The sequence below is a fragment of the Polistes fuscatus genome, unplaced genomic scaffold, assembly GCF_010416935.1.
Source record: "Polistes fuscatus isolate 324 unplaced genomic scaffold, CU_Pfus_HIC Scaffold19, whole genome shotgun sequence".
Classification (NCBI taxonomy): Eukaryota; Metazoa; Arthropoda; class Insecta; order Hymenoptera; family Vespidae; genus Polistes; species Polistes fuscatus.
This window is the reverse complement of record NW_025113095.1, coordinates 334,239-344,705: the sequence shown is the minus strand read 5'-3', so window position 1 is coordinate 344,705 and position 10,467 is coordinate 334,239. Positions and strand designations below refer to the sequence as shown.

At 30.2% G+C, this 10,467-nt stretch overlaps 1 protein-coding gene across 2 annotated transcripts; it reads right to left on the bottom strand.

Annotated features, from left to right (window-relative positions):
- Positions 1 to 6,170: 6,170 nt before the first annotated feature.
- Positions 6,171 to 10,386, bottom strand: LOC122515738 (serine/threonine-protein kinase VRK1-like). Of its 2 annotated transcripts, none has more exons than XM_043633152.1 (10): positions 9,909 to 10,386; positions 9,397 to 9,667; positions 8,820 to 8,945; positions 8,513 to 8,709; positions 8,163 to 8,406; positions 7,896 to 8,096; positions 7,578 to 7,798; positions 7,162 to 7,409; positions 6,901 to 7,061; positions 6,171 to 6,772 (listed from the first exon to the last, which is right to left on the bottom strand). In XM_043633152.1, exons 2-10 carry the CDS (start codon positions 9,587 to 9,589, stop codon positions 6,690 to 6,692), a joined length of 1,674 nt encoding a protein of 557 aa, XP_043489087.1. In that variant the 5' UTR covers positions 9,590 to 9,667; positions 9,909 to 10,386; the 3' UTR covers positions 6,171 to 6,689. The 2 variants fall into 2 exon arrangements, with proteins under 2 accessions (XP_043489087.1, XP_043489088.1); XM_043633153.1 differs by having other exon boundaries at positions 9,397 to 9,561.
- Between the last annotated feature and the right edge of the window lie 81 nt (positions 10,387 to 10,467).

The window sequence follows — 10,467 nt, the reverse complement described above, 5'->3', positions numbered from 1 at the left end:
AAGATGGTATAAGATGATCTTGAAATAATTGTTTTGTGAAAAAAAATGGGGTCGACATGGGTTGGATGGAAATTTTTCCAAATTTGGAGATGCCTTGATCTAAACGATAAACTACATTTCTTTTTTCTTTTTTTGTTGCTTTTCTTTTTCGTTTCTATTGTAAAAGATAGTTGGAAGTTAGTTTGATCATGGTTGATTTTTTTTCTTTTTTTTTTTTTTTATCAAAAGTTCGAAAACCTAAGAATATATATATATATATATTTGTTTTGTTTATATAACTTATATTACAATCTGATCGTCGTCCGGAGATCAATCGCAATTATCTTTGCTGGTGAACAATTTATGGTGAGTTAAAGTACTTATTTTTAAATTAGAAGGAATAGTTATCGATAGTTAATTTATTTTTGTTAATAATTGTTGGTTGAATCATCATCGAATAATATGCATTGAAATGCTCGCGACGAAGTTTCTTCCTTTTTTTTTTATTATTCGTTTTAAAACAAGTAAAAAAAGAAAAAAAGAAGAAAAAAAAGAAAGAACTTCGTTTTTTTTTTTGTCTCGAACTAATATTTACAAAGATTCGTGGAAATGGGGTTTCGAGCCCGATTTAAAAAAAAACCCCTTCCCTTATTCGTTTTGTATTTTTTTTTTCGTATCTTACGATATTAATTGATAATTTTTTGCATCTGTGTGCGTGCGTGCGTGCGTGCGTGCGTGTGTAGCACGTTGACAATAAGATGAACGACGATTTCGAAGGATCAGTTGATTTAAATTTTTAAATTTTGGCGACGATCCAAATCTAATGGTAAAATTAAAAAATAGATTTATCGATACGTATATAAACAAGAGTATGATTTAATTAAAAGTAAGCACTCGCAACGAGATCGGGCTCGAAGTACTACGTACGATTTTTCCAAATCGTATTTATTTTTTCTCGATCTGTTTCATTTCTTATTTTTTTTCTTCGATTGTGTGTGTGTACGTGTGTATGTATATGTTTTTTTTTTCTTTTTAATATTATATACTCGTGTAAAGTGTACGCATATGCAAGGATGTTCCTGCGTATTAATAATATGAGATCGAATCAAATGAATTTTCTTTCTTCTTCTAATAATAATCATATAAATTATAGATAATTAAATAAAAAAAAACAAAATATGTGAATTTGCATTTACAATAAATGGGGAAATGGGGTGAAACAAATGTTCAAATCCATTGATCATCAAATTCGATCGCATATTTGATTGAACGACCTTGTTTATTATAACTTACTCGATGTATTTATGTTCGTATGTATGTATTTATGTGTTTATATATATATATCTAATAATTATGGGATATCTTACGATGCCTAGAGCAATCGACAGCATCATTATTTTCATCTACGTAATATCACAGACAAATCTTAAATTAATTTTTATCGCAAAACTCGATGGGTATATTAATGCGACGATAAATAAACTATATATATCTATCGTTTATATCTTTTTTTTTTTAATCTTTTAACTTTCTTTCTATTATCTTCCTTTTTACTCGTCTTCTTCTTCTTCTTCTCTTTTTTCTATACAATTTTTCTTATCAATCGCGAAATAAGAAATTTTTCGTCGTACTCAAATTTCGAAATTGAATATCGTTCTCTCTCTCTCTCTCTCTCCTCACTTTCTGATTATCACCGTTCGAAAGATCGTTAAAAGTAATCAAATAATTCAATACACGTTTATATATTCGAAACGAGACGCGACTTAACCATAAGACAAACTCCGATACGTATGTTGATACTTTAAAAGTAAAGGTTTCGATTTGTATCTAACTGCACATTCGCGATAACGCCGTGCTATGAATTAATAAACAAAATAATCATTAAAATTAGTCGGTAAATACGTTTGAGAAAAAAATATTCTAAAGAAAATTTGAATTTGCAACGGTAAACGATTCTAACGGGTGAATAATACCAAACGCGCATATTCGATTTTTGATAATAATCGATAAGGAAAATTTACGATTAACAATGATTTTATCGAAGGTAAAAAAAAAAAAACAAAAAAAAGAAAAGATAAAAGAGAAAATTTCATTTGAAATTCTCATTTGTTTGCCTTGAAAAATTCTCTTTCATATTTAATCCATATATATTTATATATATATATCTTTCTATTTATCTCTATCAATTTATTATCTTTCTCTTTATTTTAATCTTATCGTAAAGAAGAACAGAATAATGCTCTCCTTTCACGAAACATAAATGGAGAACGCGAAAGCTTCTTCTACTAATTCTTCTTCTTCTTTTTCATCGTTGCCAGGTAGAACTTAACGGTTGTTCGTTTAATTTTTATTGCATTCTATTTTAGAAAAGATGAGATAAGTCAAGATAAAGATTGGAAAGAGAAAGAATATATATATATATATAAATAGATAAGGATAGATTGATAGAAAATGTATGTACGATTGAATTGCAATAGAAAAATGGAACGAAGCAAAATTTCTTGCCATCTTCGAAACATTTCTTCATCCTTTCTTTCCTTCCATTTCACATTTGTTTTTTCTTCTTCTTCTTCTTCTTCGAATGAAAGGTAAGCCGCGATTGGCTGCAGCAGGTTGGGATCGATGATGCTGCTGCTGCTGTTGGTGGTGGTGGTGGTGTTGCTGGTCGTTTCGTAGGAAAGAGTGCCAACATGGCCTCGAAGTTTCCCCAAGAAAGAAAGAGAGCTTAAAACTACGCGCACGCGTTTTCTTATCTTGCCGTATTCCTCTCTTTCTTTCTCTGGTTAAGAAAGAAAAAAGAGAGAGAGAGAAAGAGAGAGGAGAAAAGGACGAAATGATCGAGCCTACTTATAGGGGGTTTATCCTTCGATCTCTCGAAACGATCTATCTTTCTCTCTCTCTCTCTCTCTTTCGTTCACTCCTTTCTCTTCCTTTTCTTGCTTTTTTCTTCTGCGTTGTTTTTTCCCTGGACGTCCTTGAAAATTACTCAAGGAAGACTACGTCTTCTTTTCCTCCTCCTCCTTCTCCTCCTCGTGTTTTTTTTCCCTCGTTGTCAATATTTTCTGGAGTACCCCGGAAGAATAGTTTTAATGAACTTCGGGAGTGGCACACCTTTCCTTCTCTCTCTCTCTCTCTCTCTCTCTCGTCCTCGTTTTAATCGGAAGAACGAGGAGACACAAGCACAGACACACGCGAAGATCTATCTACTGGTTGGTTGGTTGGTTGGTTAGCTGGATGGATGGATGGATGGATGGCTGGCTTTCAGCCATGCACATCATGCATCCTCGAGCATCATTAGGATGATGCCAGCACCATTGATTTGATTTTTTTGATTACCAACTCAAGGACACTGTGTCTGTTAATCGAATAATAATTTATTGTCTTGGAAGTATCATCACCCAAATTAAATTTCTTCTTCCTCGACTATGGGCAAGCTACTTTGGTGTACCAAAGGACTCGTTCTAGCTGTAAACGCTATTATCCAATAATCCAACTCCTTTTTGTTCTCCATTAAAAAGGTCAACGCTACTGGCGAGTCAATGCCCTTTTGACGTACGAGGAAACCCTCGTCCCCTAATCTTTCTATAGTCATATTCCTCAAATTGAGTACACCCAATGGTCGGCAAACCTTTTTCTGTGGATAGATTATCGCAAAGTGTTCTACGCTTGTACGATAGACCTTCACCTGCACGCCCTGTCGCTGACCGTTCGGACCAACCAAAGTCATATAACCGCTCATGTTCTCGGTATTCCAACAGGAATCTACGTTAGAATCCTTCAGGCTGGATTTATTGAATTGTAAAAAGTTGGTATGCATTGCCACGTCCGCCGGCATCTTGATGATTCCTATTGTTTTCTCTTCCTTTATCACGAATTTCTTCCTTTCCTTTTCTTCCAACAAATTCTCCTCTTCTTCCTCTATCGCCTCAAGCGAAAAATGATCCGCTAGTACCATACGTACTAATTTTTTGTTTTATATTATATTATATTTAAATAAATAATATATATTGATTTGTGTACGTGTGAATATAAGAAATTTTGGCTCGATTTGCGCTTGGAGTTTTCGTTTTTCTAGGATTAAAAAAAAACGATGTAAAACGATCGACTTACTCGTCGTCTGATTGCGCGCGAGCAACTACCCGCGAAAACTTTCAGCGCTAATATTTATACGGTGCATCGAACTAAGTTACGCATGCGCATACCAATTGGAACATTAACGTGTCGCGCTCTGACGATGTTTAAACGAAAGATTCGCGCGTATTGCATTCACGCGTCTCATTTCGAACGTGCGAAAATAACAAGCGCGTTATTTATTTTTTTCTTTTTCTTTTTTTAAATTGTTTTCTAATGCTTCTCGCCGCCTTGTTTACCTCTCTCTCTCTCTCTCTCTCTCTCTCGAGAACGTCATCATTATATCTGATTTAATTCGAATACAAAAAATAAGAAAACAAGTCTATTATTTGTTTACTTTTCAATCAATTTCATAACGAAATAAACGTTGTTTTTTTATTCGTTTATTTTGCGTTGAATATAATTTTATGAAAAAAAAAAAAAAAAAAAAAAAACAGGAAGTTAATTAATCTTTTTCGTTACGATATTTTTGGCATGGTTGCATTTTTTAGTAATGAAAAAAAATAATATACGAAATATAACAACGGAGAAGTAATTATAATCAAAAGATCTAATCGTAAATTTAATAATAATAATAATAATAATAATAATAATAATAATAATAATAATAATAATGGTAGCGTTTGTCGGAGGAAAATTTTCTAATTGTAAGAGAGAAAACACAGCTGACGGCCAATAAATACCGATGAATATCTGGCAAAGAGGAAAAGGACAGGGTGCGTGTTTCAAGTGATTCACCCTAATTCTCGTTCTTAGCGATCCGTCCGCTAAATTCGAAGAGTACGGGGTAAAAAGGGAATTAGTAGACGAAACTCGGCCGGTGGCCAAATGCGTGATTCTAGGAAAGCTTCTAGCGGTGACAAACGATGGAAAAGGCACGAGAGCTATGTCACGTTAGTTTAATACAATTTCTAAACGAGTACAATGAACTCTAAATAAAATAATCTTCTTCTTTTTGTTTTTTCTTTTTTTTTAAAGGATAATTATTAATTTGATCGATTAATTATTAATTTTATATATTAATAATTATTTAATAATTATTTGTATTTGTGTGTGTCATATTTATTTATTATAAATTAGTATCGTCCGTTTTTGAATAATTTAATTTTTGTTTAATGCAAATATTCTTTTTCTAATCTTTGCATTGAGTCACTCGATAAAAAGAGCCAAACGGGGTTGTTTATTCAATATTTCATTTTAAAAGCGATAATCAATGTTCGGTTAAATTTTCGTAGAATGAGGATTAGTTAATATGATAAATAGATGACATTTCTTTACGTTAGAAAAACAACGTACGTCTTTTAAAACGCGATAAACAAATGCATAATTCAAGTTACGAGTAAATAATTGTTCTCTTATTTTTCTTTTTCTTTTTGTTTTTTTTTTCCTCTTTTTCGATGAAATCGTAATATACGTATTTGTGAATATAAATGAATGGACACTGTTCTATTGTTTGTTTTTAGATACTTATTAAGTTTTGAACGCTATTAAAAGTTTCGTTACATCGTTTTGAGATCGACAAGCACATTATTTATTGTTTCGGAGGAGTAATTATCATTTTCTTTCTTCCTTATATTTTTTCCACTTTTTATTTTCCTTCTTTCTTTTTTTTTTTTTACTTTTTTAAATTTTTACACAGGATCGCACGATATATACTACGAAATTTATATTAGATCTTAATCTTTTCATTTCAGTTCTACCATTTTTGTTTTTCGATTCGACACGAATATATTTTAAAATTAAGTTTTTAAAATTAACATAATTTTCTTTGATTTTTTTTTTCTTTAGCTTCGACAGAGAGAGAAAGAGAAAGAGTAAGAGAGAGAGAGAGAGATATTATTCTAATAATAAAGTTTTACAATAATATCATTCAAAATCATTTTTATCCTCTACTTATACTCTATACGTGTGTATTTATATTTTTATATGTATAATAATCGTTCACTCACTATAGAAGCACTTGGACAAAATTATACATTCATTGCACGATTTTATTAAAAACAAAAAAAATTATATAAGTAAAGTAAAATAAAAAAGTAAGGTAAAGAAAAGAAACGAAATGAGAAGAAAAGAAATGAGAAACATAATTATTCGTTTAAAAAACAGTCTTACGACAGTACCATTCTCCTTTGTACATATTTTCATTTCTAAACTCAATAAGAATCACATATGATAATACAGAAGAGTACTTATATATATATATATATGCATATACTATATATATATGTATATTTATATATATACTTTTTCTTTTTATTTGTTGATTAACAACACAAAATTTGTCTCCGCGATAATACATTGATATCTCTTCTTTTATCAATAACATTATACAGCGAACTATATAACACAGTAGTGATGTTTAATAATAGGTCAAATGTCTTACTTTAATCTTTTTTTTATAAGGATCGTCGAATATTAATTATTATTTAAATCTAAGAGCTATATAAAAAAATAAGAAATAGAGAAAAAAAAAATCATATAATACTTTAAGTATATGTCTGATGATAAAATGAATCGGATAGGCAAATATATTGTTCGTTAACAATAGACGTTGAGAGATTGATAAAGAGCAAATTAGTTTACTTTATATCATCATAATTCTTAGATTTACTTCTTTTTTTGCGCTCTTTTGCTTGATTAAATTTGTTGTTAGTTCCTAAACCTAAAATAAAAGAAAGAAATATATTGTGTGCGTATTACAAGAAAATATTAATTATTTTAAATTGATAATGGGGAGTACGAATACTCCTATGACTTACTGTATATTTCATTTGGATACATTTAACTTACGTTTTAATTGTGCTACCCGAGAACGTGTTACACGTGCTGTATCAGATGTATTGAATGTAACGGACTCTTGAATCAAAGAATCCAAAGATGCCACTGATCTCTTTTTCAAGCTTACAACTTTTTCCATCGCTGGAGTCATCCACTTTGTTCTTAAGTCACAACTGTTTAAACAGAAAGTGCGATTTCTTCTTTGGTACGATCATCAAATTGATTTCTAATTAAATCTTAGAGAAAAATGAAAAATATTAATTATATACTTACTCTACCGATCGTGATTTATGTTTAAATGTTCCTGATTGTTTCTCTTTCATTTTACGTAAAACATCTAACATCGCGTAAGTAGGTTGTGATGAAATCGGTGATGGCGGTGGGGACGGTGGCGGTGTCAAAGTAGTCGGCGGTGTTTGTATGCTAATTTTTGCTAATCTGTCAGGATGAAATGCCAAAACTTCCTCCCAGCAGAATTTTTTTGGTTGACTTTTCAATTGTGTATTTCTTGTTATCCGAATCTGAAATAAATATTGAATATTCTGCGATTAATATATATTGCATTATATTCATTTATTTGTCTAAGTTTAAAAAACAGCGATAGTTAGAAATATGGCTACCAAGAGAGAAATGTGTGTAATTAGTAATTAAATAGTATAATGATCTTATTATTAATATATTTTAATTACCTCGCCATTTACTGGTCTACATGGTTTACGTTCTCTTAAGTAGGGTCGCTTAATCAACGTGGCACAAGTATTCTCATTAGATTCCTGAATGTTGAACAGACACGTAGGAACTTTACTTTCTTGATTCGTACCGGGTTGAAATAAACTTCTTAAATAAGAATAATTTGGTTTGCTTTCGAAGCCTAATTCTGTGATGTATTTCATATATTCCACAAGGGCAGCTGTTTATAAAAATGTACATATACATATACATATATATATCAAAATATTTTAATAATTATCATAGAATAAAACTTTAAAACAAAAGAAAATATTTACATGGATAATTTTTTTTATTCGGGAAACATTTTTCCATGAGTAGGGGTAAATTAGATAATAAAGCTTCCTTTTCGGCATGAACTTCTTCTGGATTAACTGTTACGGATAAATCATTATTATCTTTCTCCCATGGTAATTTACCGCATACCCATTGTAATAAATTATATCCTAATGTTTCAAGATCTCCTCTTCTCGAATGCGCTGAAAATAAATACACAAATTAATTATTAATTATAAAAAATACAATTATATTAACAATATACATACTTCCATGATGTGCATCACGGGATGTAAACTCTAAGGTTCCTTCATGTGCCCTTCTTTCGTCATGAACAAATGGTTTATGGATTCCTGTTGTTGTCCTGAAGCGATAAGCTAATCCATAATCAACCAAGTATGCTTGCGATTTTTCTCTAACTGTAGAATCGTCATAAGGGGCTAATAAAATATTAGGTCCTTTAATATCTGCATGAGCGTACCCATGACTGTGAATATATTCTAACGCATCCAGCTGTAAAGGTAAATTAAATATAAAGACAAAGAGAAACTTTTTTACCTTCCTTTTTTTTCTTAACAATCATATCAAAGAATAACAAAAAAATAACATATTATCTCACCATTTGTACAGCTAAATTATTAACAAGTTTAGTTGGTAATTTTCTGTTGTTTAATATAAACAGTTTACCAATGTCTATCCCATATCTTGGTATCACTAAAAATCTGTAACGTTGCCCATTATAGAAGTGAGAACCAGATCCTTCATAAGTTGGTACACCTATTCTTCTTTTTCTTTGTGTTTTACACCAACTTTCAACTATGACAAATGATTCAAACAAAGATATATATAATTTAATATGTATAATAATAGCAATATATTAATTACAATTTAATATGTATAATAATAGCAATATATTAATTACTAACTCATATGTTTTCTTGATGCACGGATGTAAAAGTTCATTTCAACAAACAAAGGTCCATTGTTATGCGGTTCAATTTTAATAACATATTGCGCATCGTCTGTTACTGGGGAAGTTATGTCTTTGGAAGCTACAAAAAAATATAATATTTTTATTAATTAGTACGAATTTCAAAGTTATTTTTTAATTCATTGCGATATGATTTATTGCATGTGTGTCATATTCTGTGTTTCTTTGGCCTGTAAGATTTGTCATGAGTAGGATTCATGTTTTTCATATTTGGTCCGTAAAGTGAATCATGAGTCTTGTTCTTGTAGCGTAAGAAGTTAATTAACCCTTTGAATGTTGAACACTCTTAGCCAAAGTACATTGTAGGAATGAATCAATAAATTACAATTGTTATTCTCTCAAATGAAATAACGTAAGAAAGTTTTATTCGAGTATAATTTTGATGCAACAAGACTCTTAACAATATCAATACGCAAATCGATATTGCATTATTTGTATTCGTATTAGCAATTACCAAATATATGTATTCATAACATTTAAAGGGTTAAAAATGTTTCATACAAATTTCATACCTAGATATATATCACCAAATCCACCGTATCCAATACTGTTACCAAGTCTCCATTTGTTCTGTGTAATATCTGTGAGAATTTCATCGACCGGTAATTTAGCTGGCAATCTGCAGCCCGGAGCTGCAATTCTTTTAGGTAGATCATCTCGACTCGGTGCCATTTTTACTATTTGATCGCAGAGAGAGATTAACATTCAGCTTATTTTCTTATTAGATACGCTTTATATACAAAGCTTAATATTTATCAAATCTGTAATTGTATGTAGATGCTACTGTAAAAATAAAAAGACTAACGTCATCTTTATGAAATAATGAAGAAATATATACAAATTTGTATATGAAATGTAAAAGTAAAATGTCCTTATAAATGAAAATAAATATTCGTTAAACATTCGAAAAATCATCGATAATCGTTAAATCTGATAAATGATTTTACAAAATATATGAAATATCTTTAATATTGATTAAATGAAACTAAATTCATAGTGAAAGATTTCAACTATGCGTACTTACATTGTTTACGTATTTTTCAACGGTATATTTTGTATTGGATAACGTAAACTAACATAACACTGTCAATTATTTTTATCTATTTAATAAAAAGACTGACTGATATAAGTGCAAATAATATTTGAATATAGTACGCAGTAGAAAAAATTCTCTTAAAACGATCGATATTATATTATATTACGTTTTAATAATTTAAATATAAACGAATGTAAATATCGAAATGGAAAGTTGGTTTCTTTGCACGAATAAGAGAGATTCACTGAGATTGTTTGAAAATAAATGAGAAATATAATCACTAGTTATTTATCTAGTCAATGATATTTCATTCATTGTCGTGTAGAAAAATGAAATTATAAATGAGATTTTTTCGTTATTATACCGATTATAACTTAAACAATTAGATCTATACTTTGTTTTCTTTCTACTTTAACGGCTTAGCGTTAATGTACGCCATTCAACTTTATAATGCATTGCACTGCCATTTCATAGATCAAAGTATAAAATACAACATAGAGTGGAAAACAAATATGGCCGTTACTATACTGAGGTGCCATCTGGACGA

Bases quoted from the DNA above. Each gene is read 5' to 3' on its own strand.
- LOC122515738 (XM_043633152.1), bottom strand. From the start codon at position 9,589: ATGTTAATCTCTCTCTGCGATCAAATAGTAAAAATGGCACCGAGTCGA. The intron at 8,946-9,396 runs GTATGAAATTTG...ATTTTTTTGTAG, and splicing joins ATTTGGTGATATATATCTAG to CTTCCAAAGACATAACTTCC. The intron at 7,799-7,895 runs GTAAATATTTTC...TTTTATAAACAG, and splicing joins GAATAAAAAAAATTATCCAT to CTGCCCTTGTGGAATATATG.